The sequence below is a fragment of the Talpa occidentalis genome, unplaced genomic scaffold (genome assembly GCF_014898055.3).
Source record: "Talpa occidentalis isolate TD23 unplaced genomic scaffold, MPIMG_talOcc4v2.1 talOcc4.12, whole genome shotgun sequence".
Lineage (NCBI taxonomy): Eukaryota > Metazoa > Chordata > Mammalia > Eulipotyphla > Talpidae > Talpa > Talpa occidentalis.
This window is the reverse complement of record NW_023601212.1, coordinates 73,049,038-73,066,982: the sequence shown is the minus strand read 5'-3', so window position 1 is coordinate 73,066,982 and position 17,945 is coordinate 73,049,038. Positions and strand designations below refer to the sequence as shown.

The window sequence follows — 17,945 nt, the reverse complement described above, 5'->3', positions numbered from 1 at the left end:
AGCATCACAAGAACTGGGGGTAAGTAATGCGTTAAATATAGAAATGTTCAACTAGCCCATAAAAACAACTCCTACCGGAGCAGTCACACCAGAATATTTTTTGAAAAGTCTTTTAAAAGAACCACGATCGCTGTGTATGCCCCTTGTTGTCCTGCCACGCACTCTCACCTCTTACTAAACTGACAACCAAATTGTCACTAAGATCTTCACTCAGAAGCACACATCAATGGGATGTTCCTTGGTGGTGGTGGGGGTGGAGGCAGATTCTAGCTTTAAAAAACTACACAACAGGGCCTCCCCGGTGGCGCAGTGGTTGAGCGCTGGGTTGTGAAGCTGCCCACAGCCTCTGCAGCACCAGTTCAATCCCCGGCCGCCAGGCGAGGGTCCCACATGGCGCGCAGACCTCTCCTGCCGCCTGCTGCTCCCCTCAGCAGTGTACTTCGTCAGTCTGCCTGGTCTGCTCTCCCCTCTGGCTCTGGTGACTTCTCTCATCTTCCCGCGCTTCTGACTGTACCCAGTGCTTGTATAAATAAATAAATCAATCTTTAAAAAAAAAAGTTTAAAAATTAAAAAAAAAAACCTACACAACATTCCCTTAGCTGACTTCTCCATTTGCCCCCCAAGGTCAATCAACAGGCCCCACTTCCCCATTCAGACACACCACCCAGAATCACCAATGTCCAGGTCCTTCCTGAACCAAAGACTGCAGCCTCCTGCCTTGCTTGTCTCCCAACTAATCCCCAGAACCATGGAGAAGACCTTGGGGTATTGGAAGGCTCACTGGGCACCAGGCGGGAATGGGTAGCGGGCTGTAGATGGCTTCTGACTATGTGGGAAAATAGCAATTGAAGCTACAAGTCTGCTAGGTTGCATTTCATTCTGAGAGTGTCTGATTCCCGTGAACCCTGGGATCCCAATGCGACTTACCAAATTTGGTTGATCACAGAGGAAAAGGGAAAAGAATTCAAGTTGCCAAGGAGACCACTTCAAATACATTTTACAACACTGTGAAAACTATACCTTCCGAGAGGGTTGGGTTACATTCCAGAGGCCTGTACAATACTTGGTTTATGTGGGTCTGCCCCAACCCCACTCTCTGGCCCCTCAACCCCCAACCAGCATGCATATTCCATCAATAGGGGGAGGACGTTCCTGCCACAAAGTCAAAATCTCTTGATAGAATTGTTCTCTGAAGAATCTTCTGAAGTCTTTCTTTGCTGAGGGCATTAGGAGCTCTTGGCTATGGGCAGTCATTGCCCCCCACCTCCCCACCCCCAACCCCACCCTTGGCACCATCTGCTGGTGATTCTGCAGGGGATGGGATCTCTGAGAATTGGCTGTTAACAACACAAAACCACAGCCTTGGTGCAGGTACACCCTCAACAAAAATCGTGAGAATTTTCTCTGACAGTCTTCGTGGGAGGCAACGCAACATCTGGGCCCAGGGTGGGCAAAACATGACAGGGTCAGATCCCTACCACCACCCAAAGGGAGAGGGGCATGGAGAAATCTGTGACACTCTGGGAAAAGCTCTAAGGAGAGAAACGGTAAAACACTTGGATACATACCACACACAAAGAGCACAGGATCAGAGCCATGGATGTAGAGACTGAGTCTTGGGTCCATCACTTAGGTGCTGTGTGTCCTTGGGCAAAGCTGGGTGTCCCTGACTAGACAGGAGCCTGAGCAGGGCTCCCTCATGGGTGCGGTTGGGTTACATTGATGTCAGTGTTCCCACAATGCCTGGCACAGCCTAAGCTCAGAATGCCAGTTCAAGTTTTCATCATTAATCACACAGCTAGTGACAACTCTGTGTTCTGTGAGAGTCCCTTGCTGATCCATGCCTTTCACACACATTTTTATGATTTTTTCTACCCAGAGCCTTGGACCAGCTGGGAGGGAAGTTAGCCCAGCTGGACAACTGTCTGCATCACCAGAGGTGTCATCCTCTCAGCTCATGACTGGAACTAATGTGGCCAACACACACCTGAAGGTACCTGCTGAGATCACCAAGGGGGCAAGAGGGCTGGGTGAGGACTGAGGCTAACAGAGCACATGGCAACATGGCACCTGACTCTCAGCTTCATGGGATGCTAGGTGGATTCAGGTCAATTGCAGCCAGACACTAGACTTTTCAAGAGAAATTAAAGATCCAGGTGTTCCCCTGAAATCTCCTGATTTTTTAAAGCTTGATCAGTAATTGGTTAATAAAAACGCTGCACAGGACAATATACACTCACCTCCCAGTCAGACGGGACCTGTGAGCACCATTTTCTTATTAACAAGTGTAAAGCCTAGAAGAACAGCAGCAATTTATACTTTCCGGGGTACCGTGGTCATCAGGACAGCCCCCTGTCCAAGGGAGGTGGGGATGGGGGGGAACTCCAGCTCTATATTCACTTCAGTGGTGAAAACTGACAAGAAATTCCAGAAGTTAAAACCAACACTCATGGTTCTGGGCCTGGGTGGGCGGCTCTGGCCAGGACTATGGCGCTGTCGCGGGTGGTGGTGGCGGGGCTATTATCTGAGGTGAACTGTTGAACCTGGAGCACAGAGCAGTCATTGCCACAGCTACATCATGTGGGTGCCTCTGAGCATAACTGCTGGGTTCCAAACCCATCCCAAGAACAAGGTCTCAAAGCCCATGTGGGAGCTGCCAGCCTTCCTGTGACCCTCCCACGTCATTTCTGCCACGTCCTATTGGTCAAGGAAGTAACTGAGTCTGGACCAGCTTCAGGGGAGGATTCAACTCCACTTTTCCAGGGAGAGCACAGCAACAGGCTGCAGTCACTTGTAATGATACCGTGGGTTTGCGGGGCAGGGCTGTTCTAATGCTGATGGTTGAAGAATCTGCCCTCTACCTCAGTAGAAATCATCATCTTCCAAACTGGAAAGTGCCAGGCACACAGATGCCCAGAGAGGGTGTCTCCACGGAGGCCGCTGTCCTGATGGAATGCGGGCAGTTGAGGTGAGGAGTGGAGCATCCGGGGCAGGAAACCAGCCGGCAGAGAATGTGACTATGGCTGAGGGGTGTCCAGACCAGCTCATGCAGGTGTCGGCACAGCCCCCACGGCCACCCTCAGAGAAAACACCACCGCCTTCCCGCCATGGGTTTGAGAGTTTAATACCTTCTGTGGAAACTTCTTTAGATAACCACAGAGAAACCCCCCCAGCTCCTTTCAGACTTAAGGAGGATATTAAAAAATGCAGGCTTTGGGGTCCACTGTTCCCTTAAAGTTCCAAAATCAAGGCTTGGAAATGATTTGACTTAAGGAGCAATTACATAAGGCTCACCTGGGCCTTTGGCAGGGAGGCACGCAGCTTCTGGGCAAGTTCAGGGCGTGAGTCTTTGGAAAGGTTCACTTCTGGGGTTATGGCTACAAGGCAAGGAGCTGAAAATGTGGGTTCATCCCCCTCTCCAGTCTGTTGAGCCAAGACCTCATTTAGCACTGCCTAGACCAAACTTTGTTCTGCCTATTTTAGTCTTTCTTTCTTCCTTTACACTTATCAAGGAAATATTACGGTTAAAAGCACCTCCAACCTACAGGGCAAGTTATACTGCCTGAGAATTCCTCCCGGCAGGGGATTCCTTCAGACTATTCAGCAACCCCTAGGACAGCTCAGGTTGGAGACCTCCTCACTAATGCACTCACCCCCTCACTCACTCAGCGCTTGTACTGCTCCGCGTGGCGATGGAGAGGGAGGCAGAATGAGGTCCAGAGCCCCAAGTACACATTGCAACCTTGGGGTGGGGGGCTGGGAGACCCTTCCCAGTACTCCAGACCATTGGTCTCACCTCTGTCTGCTCACCTCCACAGCCCTCCAGACTGCCCTGCGGGAGGGCTACAGGGAGAGGCAATGGAGAGAGAACCTACACACACCTCCTGGGAAGGGCATCTGCACAAGCCCCACGCTTGTCTCAAATGAAATTCACGTTTCCTACCTGGAGATCTTATGCACACAGCCATGCTGTATGGTCCATGTCACAGTGCTCACAGGCACAGAGAATTCTGGAATTTCTTACTGACATCTGCTCCCTGGGTGGTTTTACTGTTGCATCTGTTGTTATTTTAAACCAAGAAAGTGAACCCCAAATTTGGTGTGTCAAATGTCGACCAGGGTTTGAGCTCTTTGTGCTCTTCCATTCTTTCCGATATTCCCAAGGCAGCAACAGCACAGTGACCACTTTGCTCTGGGCCAGGACAAGCATTCAGCCTGCAGTGCCCAAACTCTGCCATGCTGCAGGGATCCCCCTCCCAATAGCGAGCACAGAGCTGAGGAATGTCTTTAATGAGCATGTGAAATCCTTCCCACTTGAGGACCAGAGAAGCAGAAAGTAAGCCCAGCAAACAGTGACATAGTACTGGCTCTGTGTCATCAGCAGGGTGACCAAACCAGCAAGACTGGCCACTCACCCATTCCTGGGCAGCTGTGGAGCAGGGGTTCTCTCGGGGTGGGGGGCTGGTGAGGCACAGCCCTGGAGCTGAAGGGCTGGCCACAACAGCTGCTTGCCTTCAGCAATGGCTCAAGTGTGGGCCATGGATTATGGGCTGGAGTCAGCTGTCGCCTGCCCTGCAGAGGGGTGGAGGTGTGGCTCGAACGAGAAGTGACTTATGGGTTCAGGTTGAGAGGTCTGGCCCCATTTTTAAAGTTCAACTTTTAATTTGAGAACATTACAGATTTGCATGAAGTTGTAAAAAATAAAACGAGCGCACATGTGCCCTAAATGTATGCATTTCCCCAACGGTAACAGGCTGCAAAACTCTGAGTGCAGATCACACCAGGGTACTGACGTGGGCCCCATCCACCCACCTTCTTCACCTTTTCCACCTCTACCTGAATTCCTGCATGTGCAACCTCATCAATGTGGATCAAGGGGCCCTACGCCATTTTTAAGAAAAAGTTCCAATCGCAAAGATTAAAAGACACACTGGAATGTGAGACTATGACCCCATATAGCTTCACGCTGAAGCTGGTATGGGGCACAGCGGACGCATGGGCTCGTTGGTCACTCTCTTTCCAGTGGGAGGGGAACACATCCTCACGGAGCAGGCAGCCATCCTTCCCACCCATTCTAAGCAAGCACTACTGCCCACAATCACCCCAAGCCCCACCTGAACTCTCAGCCCCAGAATCCTACCTGAACTCCATGTGTGCTCCAAATGCCCACCAGAGTCCAGAGACTCACCTGAACCCCAAAGGCCTGCCCTGCCTGAGTCCCACATGAACCCTACCTGAACCCAGAGCCTCAGAGCCCCAGAGCCCTACCTGAGCTCCCACTGAGCTCCAGAATACCACCTAAGTCCAAGAGCCCCACCTGAACCCGGAGCCCCATCTGAGTGTGGCATGCCCAGGGTTTACCTCCGTGATGATGAAGAAGTCATCCCCAGGTTCTCCCTGAACTACGATTTTCTCTCCATCTTCAAACTGGACGGGCTCCAGGGCATCAGCTACTGTCAGGCGCTCCCACTTCTCCAGGGACTCTAGGGCAGGTGGAACAAGGGCCAAGTCACGGTGGGGTCCTCACCCATGGAAACCACAAAGCCCTCCTCTTCACCTCAGAAGGCTCCCTCTGAAAGCACCCACAGTCAACCATCATGAGTAGGCTTTGCCACCATAGAGGAGTAATTTACTGACACAGAAAGCATATTTCTGTGCTAAGGGGCAGGTATTTCTACAGGTAAGCTGCGCCCTAGGAGTACACAGTAATCCTCAGCAGGTGGAGAGTCTGAACAGGGAGCGATTTCAAGACACGCCACTGGTTTAACACAAATAATGGGCACTGAAAATTGAGTCTGTTAACTTAGTGTGAAAATATTTTTGTTACCTTCAAAATATAATAGAATCTCCTATAATTTTGCAAAAACACTGAATCACAGCAAAGCACTAGGGCTACTGAGTGGTTTGAAATAATCCAGAGTAGTTCAGGCAATTATCTGTTCAAAAGAAACACCATTCATTGCCATTCAAAGAATATGTAACTGTATTTATGTTGCAATATTAAGGCATAACGTACATGCCATTATTTTAGTTCCTAATACTTAACTCCAGTTCCCAGTTTATCTTTAAATGCTTCCAGAGTCTATGTATCTCTTCATTCTTCCTCACATCTTCCCTTCCCTGTCAATACCTATGCTTAACCCCAGGAAGGAAAAAAAAATGTGCTCCCTTTATAGGAAAATAATAATTGCCTGATTATTTTTTTTTTTGGCAAAAGGAACTTTTCTGGCCTGTACTTATCAGATGCTGCTTATGTAGGTTAGCTGCTAAAAATAAAAAGCAAAGCATTTATTTCTGATCTAGGTTAGAAGGGATTTCTCTCCTTTAAAACTCCTGTCGACACTATGTGTTGCAGAGGACAAATTTTTGAACAACCCCAGGATGAACAAATTCTGGGTAGGGGGAGGTGGTTCCACGCACAGCTGCCCTCCATCTTTCTTAGAAGAAAAGTTGTAGGTGGAAGCTGCTCACCAACTCAGCACCGTGGCAACCTCAGCCAATAATGGGGGTAACCTCCGAGTCTGCAAATAGTGCAGGTAACCCAGGAGCAAGATTGCAGGCTTATTAAAGAGGGAACTGGTGCTCAGCCTGGCACATCAACACCAGTGTTTGCTACTGGTCTCCTTACAAGGATGATAAGAGGTGTTTGATTTCACAAGTCCTGCTGCAGCGAGAGAGAAAGTTCAGCCCTACAAATTTGATAAGCAGATTTTTCCTGACACATTGGAAATGGGTACTATTCTGAGGTCTAAAAAGCAAGATAGGGCCTCCCCGGTGGCGCAGCGGTTGAGCGCTGGGTTGCGAAGCTGCCCGCGGCCTCTGCGGCGCCGGTTCGATCCCCGGCTGCTCCCCGGCCACCGGAGGAGGGTCCCACATGGCGCGCAGACCTCTCCTGCCGCCCGCTGCTCCCCTCAGCAGTGTACTTCGGTCCTTCTGCCTGCTCTGCTCCCCGCTCTGGCTCTGGTGAATTCTCTCACCCTCCCGCACTTCTGACTGTACCCAGTGCTTGTATAAATAAATAAATAAATCTTTAAAAAAAAAATAAAATAAAAAGCAAGATATTCCCTGACAACACAAATCTGAGGAGAGAAATGTCAGGAGAAACTGGGGGGAAATGGCAATTTATTGGCCCGTTTTTCAAATGTTGCAAATCCCTGACTTGGGTTTCAACTCAGGAAACACAGCAACATTTGGGCCATTTTTATTGCAATTCAAATTCCTGTGCCCTTGAGTTCCAGATGCCAAAGGTCAGCTCCATGCAACCCGCTGTGGGTGGTTCCGCTTTAATAAACCCTGTTCAGAGAGGGATTTTCGATTCCACACCACAGAAAGGATGCAGGGTAAATTCCAGCCAGGGTCCCCAAAGCCTCGCATAGAAGCCAGCCTATAGTACGAAGACAAGACAAAGCAAAGTGGGTAAGCATGAAAAAGGAGGTCCTCGACGCAGCTCCTGGGAAAGGGGAATCAACCGCACAAACCTTGGAAGTAGAATCCTGGGGTTCACACCTCACCTGGCACCAGTTGCCCTGCAGCAGCACCACCTCCAAGCTCAGTGCCCATCATGTGACTAACCGTCCAGGTTTATGAGGAAATGCCAGAACCTCAGACACAAAACACACAATGACCACTGCCAACATTTAACTGGAGGGAAGAAACACCAAGGTCACATCCTCCACCAGGTGCTGAGAAAGGATTCCCGCCTACCAAGGCCAGACGCTGGCTGCTTTTTTGAGGACATTGTGCAGCTAATGTGACTGAATGGATGAAGAGATGAGTCTGATTGTCACTCCTTCCCAAGGCCACGGAGAAGCTAGTGGCAGGTGGCACTCCGGGGGAAACAGATCCTGAGAGAGAGGCTGACCAGAAGCTGTAAGAACATCTGACAGGCCCACGAAAGCCACAATGTTAGAAGAAACCCCTCCAGCCTGGACTCTGCCTACTCCACAGAGAAGCCTCATCTGCTTAGTTCAGAGCTGGTTTCTACACCACTCTTGCCTTCCAGGTGCAGTTGTCACAGTTGTCACTTCAGAGCTGGTTTCTACACCACTCTTGCCTTCCAGGTGCAGAGCACCTTCCAGGTGCTGTCATCATTGGATCTGGGGTGACCGGGTGGGTGACAAATTTGGGAAGGTGACCAATGCATGCTGGTGACACTTGGGCCAGGACCTCGCCCTCCCTGCTCTGGCTGAAAGCAAATAGGAGATAGGAGAAGACTGCAAAGGTCCCAGAGTTTGGGATTTTAACATGGAGCTAAAATACCCCTTCCTTCAGCCCCTGCAAGACCTTGGGGACTAACCCATGAGGTGGCCAATATTTTTTTTAGCCAAGTAGACTTTAAAAGAGAAATACCAGAAAGAGCCAGACACAAAAGGCCACGAAAGTGTAGGATTCTATTCCTGTGCCATGTCCTGAATAGGTACAATGCAGGGAGAAGCAGCAGAGAGTGGGGGTCCAGGGCCCAGGGGGGAAGAGAGGGAATGACTGTTCATGGGGATGGGGTGATGAGAAAATTCTGGAAGTAGACACTGGCAATGCATACACAACACCGTGAATGTACTTCATGCCCTGCATGTGAAAGTGGTTAAATGTGGCTAGTGCACATTTTACGAAATAAGAGTCATGGCTTTCTCTTATTTCAGGGAGGATTCAGAGAGGACTGGGCTCAGAGAGATTCTTCCCAAGAAGGGGAGTTGCCAGCTTTGGGGTGACAATCATATGGGAATGGGCCTGAGGGTCTACTGAGGGACACCACTCCACCTGCTCCACCCGTTCGTACTGGGCTCGAAGGGTAGAAACTGGGCCGTTTCACAGGGCTCAATTAATATGATAGATATTGGAGTTTTAGGTCAGGCTTATTTACGCCCCGTATGGAACCGAGCAGCCAGGTTTCTGTTGTCCCATATTTGCTACATTCTTAGGTGCTGCTAACAAATAAGTAAAGCTATATGGCCAGGCCTCCCCTGTGGAAAATTCATCCTTTGCCCTGATTTCCTTTGAATTTCATCTGTCTCCTAAGAGCTGAACATCAGTTAAGTGCTGGGTCCCCTGAACTCCTGTGACCTTTGCTTTCAGCAACTTGAACCTGGTCTGGCCTGCAAGCACCCCGCCCCTCAAGGCTGCATGCTTCTTCTTCCCCTCCTGAGCTCTGTCTTCAGTACTTCAGAAGTCAGGAGTCTCTGGCCCTCTCTTTGAAGCTCAGTCCTGCCTTCTGCTGGCTCAGTTCTGTGTATGGAACAGGGGGAGGCTTCCTCTGTGAGGATTCCGTCCTGTCCACATCAGGCCTGGTCCACAGTGAGCCACGTCTGCTATGCCTTCTCTCCGGCTCTGCCATGTCTGGCTCCCCTCTGCCTTCCACAGCACCTCCCGACACTTCTCCAAGTCACTAATTCCATTTGTAGTCATCTCCAATTTTTTTAATTTGGGAAAAAAAAATCAGAATAGAAGACAGAATAATATAACCAACATCTGTACTGAATCAAGCTATAGGAAGACTTTGTCGTAATTGCTTCAGATCCATTTTAAAAGCAAATATTATTCCTGATAAAATCAAGGACCCCTTATATCACTTTCAAACTGATTTTTCTTACCCTAGAAGCTATGGCTCAAGGGTTTGTTGGGAAAAAAAAAAAAAACCCACAAAACCCTGTTTTTCATTAAAGAAAAGATTTCGGGATTCCCTTCCGATGGGTGAGCTGATTCCTTCGTAATTTCACAAAGGCTGTATCGTGCTGCCAAAATGCTGAACATGTAGCACCTGTGTGAGCCATTTATTGTGTCTGAGAAATGTGTTGATCTAGTTTATTCACTTTAATGGCTATAAAAACTGCATCACACAAACATGCAGGATCTCTAATAAGAATTTTTGGTTGTTTCCATTTTTTTAATTGGAAAAAGAATTGCTGGTGTGAACATCCATATCTGCATCACTTCACATCCCTGTGAAAAACTCTCAAAGTAAAGATCTAGACTTCCCAGCATCAGTTACATCTATCCTGTTTTAACAACCCTAATTTATTCCCGAGGTTTTATTGGGGTCCTTGAGTTGTCTCCTTAGCTATTCCATCTAATTTTTAATCTCGCTCTATTAGTTTTCTCTTTAGGCCTCTGTTCTTGTTCTATTGAATTTGTGTTCTTAATAAGTTCTATATTGGAATTTGTTTCTGTTTCTTTGGCTATCATTTCTTGCTGACTGAGTTCTTTCCCATCTATTGTTTGCTTCTTTTAGTTCTTGCACTGGGGCTGGGTTGCACAGTGATCAGGTCATTTTTTCATTCTTTCCAGCTGGTTGAAGTTTGACAAGGCAGTTTGGCTGGGAAGTTCGTCCCCTTCCCTCTGACATTCAGTTTGAAGGGTAGGCAGTGAGTACTTTCCACATCTCTGTAACCCGAGCTGAGGGGTTGGGTAGGGGAGCTAAAAACAGGCTGCTCCAGGGCTGAGACAGTGTCTTCCAGGATCATGCACCTAGAAGGGGGCTGTCCCAACGACATGTGGAACAGCCTGGGAACTGCCATGATCCCGATGCAGTCCGATCTCCTGCCATCATCCAGGAAGATGAGTGCCAGGGGATGACACCTTTCACACCCAAGGTTGTGTATCTGTCTCTATATCTTTTTCTCTTCACTCCATTAGGGTCTGAGAAAATGAGCTTATGCCTTACTCACCATCTTGTCCCAGAAGTCTGGCTAAGGATGTTTAAGGTTGGGAATGATATTGCAAAAAGGTTGGATGGCAATTTCCAGTGGTTCCAGAGCTTGACCACTCAGGCTCTGTCACTCCCTGTGTGGGGTAGGTGACCCTCCCATGGTCAGGAGGAGCTTTGCCCAATGTGGAGCTACTGGCCACATGGGTCTATGCATATTTAAATTGATTACATGAAATAAAATTAAAATTCAGTCTCTGGATCCCACTTGCCACATTGCAAATGCTCAACACAGATGTGGAACAACTTCATAGTCACTGGAAGTTCTGGATATGGCTGGTGTAAAACAATACATGGCACTGTCATGTCGTTCCAGCGATTTCATAACACCCAAAAACTATGGTTGGAGAGCTGTGTTGACATTCCTGGAAATCAATACAAATGTAGCCAGTGTGTATATCAGACCTCAGGAAAAGAATGATGGGGATGGCATCAGGAGAAACTAGGCTGAGAAAAACCAAAACAGATCAGGAAAGAGTTCAGCACAGCTGGTCACACTGACTAGAGCCCAAAGTGAACTTGTATCTCAAAGCCAACCGACATGGGGCAATGTGGGGAGAATGGCATTGTGGTGGAGGGAGCAATGGACAAGCAAAGCACACAGATGGAGAACAGACACCCCACGAAAGATACCTGGTGCTCTGGAGGGGTGGACACAGACTTCTGAGTTCTACCAACAGTGTTTATGTGTGTGCAAGCATGTAGGCGTATGTGAAGTTCATATATACTTGCATGCATGTGTGCACGCATGCTTACCATGTACACACATGTGCAGACACATGTGTGCTGTGTATGCACGTGTGTATAGGCATGTAATTGTATTGTGTGTGCATACATGCATGTGTGTGTGTGTCCCTGTGTGGGTACATACCTGTGTTTGTATACCAAACCTGCATACACCAAGAACACTCAACCTGCCAGCCAGATAGGAAATGTGGGAACGGTTGAGACTGGTTGGCAGGTGGTGCTCAGATGAGACCAGAGGAGGCCACCTGGGGACAGATGGCCAAGTGGGAGCAAGGGATATGACACTGACCCAGGATGGAGACCTTGCTTAGGAACTCCTCATACATCTTGCGCTTCCTCAGTGTGCTGCCCTGTGTGGGAGAAAGGAAAACACAAAGAAAGTGGGTCTGCGTACCTGAATCATTTCCACATTTCCCAAATGAGTAACTCTTAAAAGGACACCCTTCGAGCACTCCATGTCCCAGAAGCCCCTCAAGTGGCCCTGGTCTGAATGAGCTGTCTCTTTTGTGAGGCCCAGCTCCGCCTCCCTCCGCCAGTCACACCTTTCTCGAGCACCCAGTCCATCAGAGCCCCGAACTGGGGTTTCTACATGCTAAATAGGGGTGTCCAGGAGGTGGATGGTCAGTGCTGGATCCCTCACAACTCCCCTCCCCACACACCTGTATGAAGAGACACCAGGGCCAACACACAGAATCAAGTGTGTGATGTGGAAGGGAGAGTGCCAACACGGGCTAATGTCCCTGGATCCAACTGCCTGATGCTGGTTCTCAGTGAAAAGAGACACTGAAGGACTTTTCCCCAATCAAAAGCTTGCTGAATAATACAAAACCAGTGAACAGGGCTCCTTTTGCCTTCATGTGAATTAGAAATGAGCACTCATTGCAGAAACTAGAATTAGAAATGAAAAGTAGAAAGGGCAGCCCTCCCAAACATGCATCTCAGCACGCTGGCAGGCCCTTGTGCCAAGCAGAGTGCAGCCCTGCTCTTGGCCACACAGCCTGTGGGCAGAGAGGAGTCTGGATCCTGGCTCCTCTTGCCCCACTGTGCACGGTGTGTACCATGTACAAACCTCATCATGCACACGAAAATCCACTGATGCGTGTGATTAAGCACTGCACATACAGGAAACAGGTGTGCAGTAGAGCAGCAAGCCTGGTTTGTTAAAAATTCGAATGGCGGGGCCTCCCTGGTGGCACAGCGGTTGAGCGCTGGGTTGTAAAGCTGCCCGCAGCCTCTGCAGGGCAGAGGTTCGATCCCAGGCCACCAGGCAAGAGTCCCACGTGGTGCGCAGACCTCTCCTGCCGCCCGCTGCTCCCCTCAGCAGTGTGCTTCGTCCGTCTGCCTGTTCTGCTCCCTGCTCTGGCTCTGGTGAGTTCTCTCACCCTCCCGCGCTTCTGACTGTACCCAGTGCTTGTACAAGTAAATAAATCGTTAAAAAAATTTTTTTAAATGGCTCCTGGTTCACCTGGAATGTGAACAGGATAAAGAGGCAAGATCCACCAGTGGCCTTGGGGAAGGAGGCAGGGGAGGAACAGCATGATGAAAACATACCCAAGTCAGAGTGACTTTGTGTTTCAGACACTCACTCCAACTGGCATCAAGCTGGCAAAAGTCCTGGTGGTGAGCTGCTCTGACCCTCACCCCAGAGGCCACAGAGGCTCAAGTTATCACCAAGTGATCACCCCGGACAGGAATCAGGGAAGCAGGAATAGAAACCCAGACTAGGCTCTACAATATCAAAGTACCACCTTCCTGGTGTATTATTTTTGAATTCCTGCAACACCTCAAGACAGAACACCATGATGAACAAATGGGAGATAAATGGAAGGATGTATGCAATCTCTGAACAAATCCCTTCTGTTCTGCTGCTGCTGGTGGTAATAGTGAGGGTGGTGGTGAAGTAGTGGTGCTGATGGTGGTAGTGTTGAGGTGGTGGTGATAGTGGTGGTGATGGTAATGAAGATGATAGTGGCAGTGAACACAGAGTCTAGGCAGTGCAGAAACTGGAGTCCCTTCTAGGCAGTGCAGAAACTGGATGCCCACGCCATGGCCGCCATCTAATCATAGTGCAGAAGCTTCTGTCGCCTTGGCCCAGGTATTAGGTGGTCTTGAGTCTTTGGGTTTTTGTTCTGGTAGATAAAATACCTTATAGATTATAAAATTGAAACTTGCAACTGTTTTATCACAAGCCTAGCCTAAAGCCACAGAGAGCTCAAAAAAAAAAAAAAAAAAAAAAAAAAGCTGAGGTGGGAGAAATCAGGGAGGGTTGGGGGCGCAGGGATGACACATTGCTGTGTCATCTGGTGACACATTGCTGTGTCATCTGACCAATGTCAGCTCAATGACCGTTTTTGGCTCCTTTGGGGAAGGTGAGCAAGGGTTTTAACCTCACCGAGCCCCATCCTGGCCTCTGTACAACCCAGAGCAATGGAAGGGAGAATCTTCTGGGATTCCAACAACTTGAGTCTGAGCAAATATCTTGGGAGATGACCCTCCCTCTGGAGACACTAGTGGCATCTTCCAGTTGAGTGCTAAGTGGACACATGGCAGGTCCATTGGCAGGATAAGGCACCAAATCTGCCAAAATCAAGGACTGATGTAAAAACGGATGCATTCTTGCAAGACACACCCTTCCGAGGTGGCCGCTCTGTCATTTTCTCTCCCAAGACACATGGGGCTCTGCAGACTATGAGCACAGTCACCACTATTCTTAGTGCACAGGGATCCAGAATTAAAACAGAGGAAGCGCCTGCTCCCTCAGTGGTTTGGGAACGTCCCCAAATATAAGGTTCCAACCACAAAAATCCCACAATCAAGATGGACTCAGTGTGGACAATGGAGAGAAATAGGGGATTATGGAACCCAGGACCAGGTGCATCCAGAGGATGCAGGAAGTGCTGCCTCCTCTTCATTGTCCCAAAACTGCCCATACCCCTCCCACGGGACAGACAGTGTCTCTCCCAGCAGTGAGTATGGGGTTAGCAGGTCTGAGACAGAACATGCACTGCACTAGAATTCTTTCTCCAAGGGGGTAGGGATGTTGCACTGCTTTTCCCTACTGCATCCAGAAACTTGAAAGGCCTGGCACATGGTGGGTGATATCCATGCTGGCTAAGTGCAGGAGCAAGAAGCCCAATGAGGTAGTCCCCCTGAGCCTGCATCACGAAAGCCCCAGGCATCACAGCCACCAGGACACAAACCACTCCCTGGCTCCCTTTGGTATGCTTGGATGGGGCCAGTGGGACAGGACTTGTTCTTCAGACTCACCGATGACTGAGCTCATACCCTGAATTTTCACCGGCCTCCCATCCAGCAAGCTCAAACCACAGCCCTCTTTTTGCACACTGTACCCCCAGGCTGACCTTCAAGAGACAAACAAGGCTCTGCTGGACAGGTGGCAGCGAGCACAGAGAGGTTCAAGTTCCGTCCCCGGCATGGGACTGGCCCCAGGGATGGGAATGAGGAGAGGCCAAAGGTCTCAGGTCACATGCTAGCCTGTCACCAGGGTCCTGCTGTCCGACTCCTGTTCCAAGCCCAAGCCCAAAGGCGCTGGCTCTGTGCGAACACCACCATCAGAGTGCACCCCTGGCTCTGCCATCAGCAACAGCCCACCACTACCAGGCACCCCAGACCACCCAGTCACCTCAGAACAGGCCAGGACCCGCCACCACTGGGTGAGCACAGAAGGCCAAGGAGCATGACTTCCCAAAAGAGAGGCACACGCCTCCCCAGTCTCTGCCCGGTGACCTGTGAGGGGATTCCTCCAGACAGCGTGGGCAGCGTAGAATTTTTATTTTCCTCCCTATCCTTCCAGAGTGAGTCACTGTGGGACTCTCTCCCCCTCACAGGGCGGCCCCAAACTGCCCCAAACTTTGCCTTTTCCAGATTTGTATGTTTTATTTCCACAAGGCAGCAGGGGAGGGGGCCCCAGGCCTGAAGCCGGGTCATCCCTCCAGCAGGGCAGCCCGCGGGGCTCTGAGATCTGCTCCACCACCAGCTGGTTTTCAAAGAATCATGTCACTCTCTGCACAGACGCCCCAGTATGCGCACAGTTGGGACTGAGGCCCCTGTGACAACGGTGACCCCTGGGGTGCTCCCCACCCATAACAGCCTCCCTGCCATCCACAAGCATTCCAACAAGTTCGTGCCCCTGGGGCCTTTGGGACCATCCTAACAAGCTGCAGTGGACCTGCCTGTGTGTGCCCACTGACACTCCGCACCAGCTGAGAGAGGAAACCTAAGCCGATGTGGTTTAAAACACCCAGGGTCAGTCCCCACAGCAGGAAGTGCACAGGCAAGTAGTCCAGCCTGGTACAGTATCCTCCAGGCCACCAGGGAGCCAGGCTGCAAGCATCTCTTTGCTCCACCACCCACTGGTCTGAATGAATGAATGAATGAATGGGTTTCACTCTCAAAGCCTGGTTTCCTAAGAATCCTTCCAGGATGGGCCCAGCTTGGGATCTAGCCCCACCAGTATGACCTGCTCACGGTGTTGTCCCCTGGCCCTAGCAGGCTGACTCACTTCCAAGGAGACCACTTCTTGGGCTTTCTAGGTCTACACCACAGCCCTCTTTGCTGTTCTAGTCCGAGCACAAGATGGTCCCTGATGCAGCTGGAGTTCTAATCATGGAGACCATACCCCATTCCAGAAAGTTGGAAGGGGATAGGGGAGGAGGGTAAAAGGGACTTCCCAGGAATCTAGCTGCCTTTTAAGAAGTTTCCAGAATCCTTCCCACACTTTCCACCCACCTCACATGCCCTCTATAGGGAGCAGGCGTGGCAGGCACAGGCTGCAGGGGTGCTCACCATGAGAATGCGCCGGTAGCTGTCCCGGTCGATGCCCCAGAGCTTGAGGTCGGTCTTGGCTTTCACCGTCGCTGCCCTGGGGGTGCCGTAGATCAGAGCCAGCTCCCCAAAACTGCCTCCCTCGCTGATGCTAGTCACCCACTCTCCATTCACATATACCTTCAGGCAACAGAAAGAGAAAGGTCAGGGGGCATGTAGGTCACATGGTCGTTTCCCTCAGTGCTGTTCAGAAGGGCTCCTGCAAGAAGGGCAGGCCCCACTGCAGCCCCTGGGCTCCCTGCTTGTGGGCAGAACTCCCAAGCCTCCCCCTTGCTTGCCCTGGCAGGGTCTGAATCTGTCAGCCATTGTGCACCCCTCACCTCAAGCCTTCTCCAGAGCTGCAGCTGGACAGGCCAGTGGCACCTTCTAGTCCTTATGTCAAAACCTCAAAGACAGGGCCTCCCTGGTGGCGCAAGGGGTTAAGACGAAACCTATGAGGCTGTTCACAGCCACTGCGGCACAAGTTTGATCCCCGGCCAGAGAGCTGCCCACATGGCGTCTGTGCAGAGAGACCTCTCCTGACTCGCCCGCTGCTCCCCTCAGCAGTGTACTTCAGTCAATTCACCTGTTCTGTTCCCCACTCTGTCTCAGGTGAATCTTCTCACGCCCCGCACCTCTAGCCTGTACCCCAGTTCTTGTATGCATAAAAAAAACCCTCAAAGACAGATGGGTCCTCCACTGTCAGTGCCAATGAGACTGGCCAAGGATGAAGATGGAAGCACTGTCCTGGTCTCCTGGCAGAGCAAGCCCTGTCTGCCTCCCTGGTGGGCCTTTAATATGATTCCTTGTCAACCTTAGACCTTGCTGATGGGGATCAGTTTCTCTAACTGCACCAGTGAGTTGGGCTTGACACTTTCCATGAGCATCCCTGCTCTGGTCTCTGCTCCCACACAAGCAGCACCTCCATGTCTGCCTTCTTCATTCACAAACTGCCCCTTCTTCTGGCCACTCAATACCTCCACCTGAGCAGCGTGGGCCCCTCACCCCTACCACTACCAGCACACCCTGCTCCAGGTCCAGAAGACACCATGCTAACTGGACAGCTCCCAGGCAGCCTGGGACCAGAGTCAATGGGAGTAAAGCCCGCACTGCTGAGTTGCTGTGTAGAGAATCACCCAGGACAAGATTCCCTTTCAGCCTGCGTGGGCTGCGCCCTCCCCCCCGTCAAGTGTGCCTACTATGCATTGACGGTGCACGTTCCGGATCCGTGCAAGAATACTGCAGATTGTTTATTATGCCATGCTGATGCAGATTCGGTTACTATAATTGACACAAAGCTCTCTTTATCCTCTCAGCAAGTCAATGAGCTTAAAGAATAGTTCCCATTGGCAAAATGGGTCCATATCAGGAAAGAATGGATTGCGATGAATCATGGAAGCAATTCTTATTGAAATCAATGACTCATTATCTTGATAATAACTGATGTACAGAATTGCCTCTGCAAGCAAATACCATGCAGGTGATAACTCCATCACTTGTGCAAGCGAGGGTCAGGGAAGACGTCGTCGACCACAAAGTCTCAAGGGAAATGGAGATGACAGGTGTGCAAAGGCAGAGCCCAACCTAGAAGCACCTGTGTCTACCTTTAACTGCCTCTGCCTACCCAAGGAGCCTGCCAGCTCCACTGCCCAGGCTTAGCCCGGGGTGGCCCGGC

At 50.3% G+C, this 17,945-nt stretch overlaps 1 protein-coding gene across 3 annotated transcripts in view; it reads right to left on the bottom strand.

The window, feature by feature from the left end:
- Positions 1-17,945, bottom strand: part of PRKAR1B (protein kinase cAMP-dependent type I regulatory subunit beta) — a 102,356-nt gene that overhangs the window by 15,777 nt on the left and 68,634 nt on the right. For all 3 annotated transcript variants that reach the window (XM_037506748.2, XM_037506751.2, XM_037506749.2), the window contains 3 exons: positions 16,253-16,411; positions 11,736-11,796; positions 5,362-5,483 (listed from right to left, as the gene is read on the bottom strand). In XM_037506748.2, the coding sequence (XP_037362645.1) occupies positions 5,362-5,483; positions 11,736-11,796; positions 16,253-16,411 (342 nt within the window). The remainder of the gene's footprint in view (positions 1-5,361; positions 5,484-11,735; positions 11,797-16,252; positions 16,412-17,945) is intronic.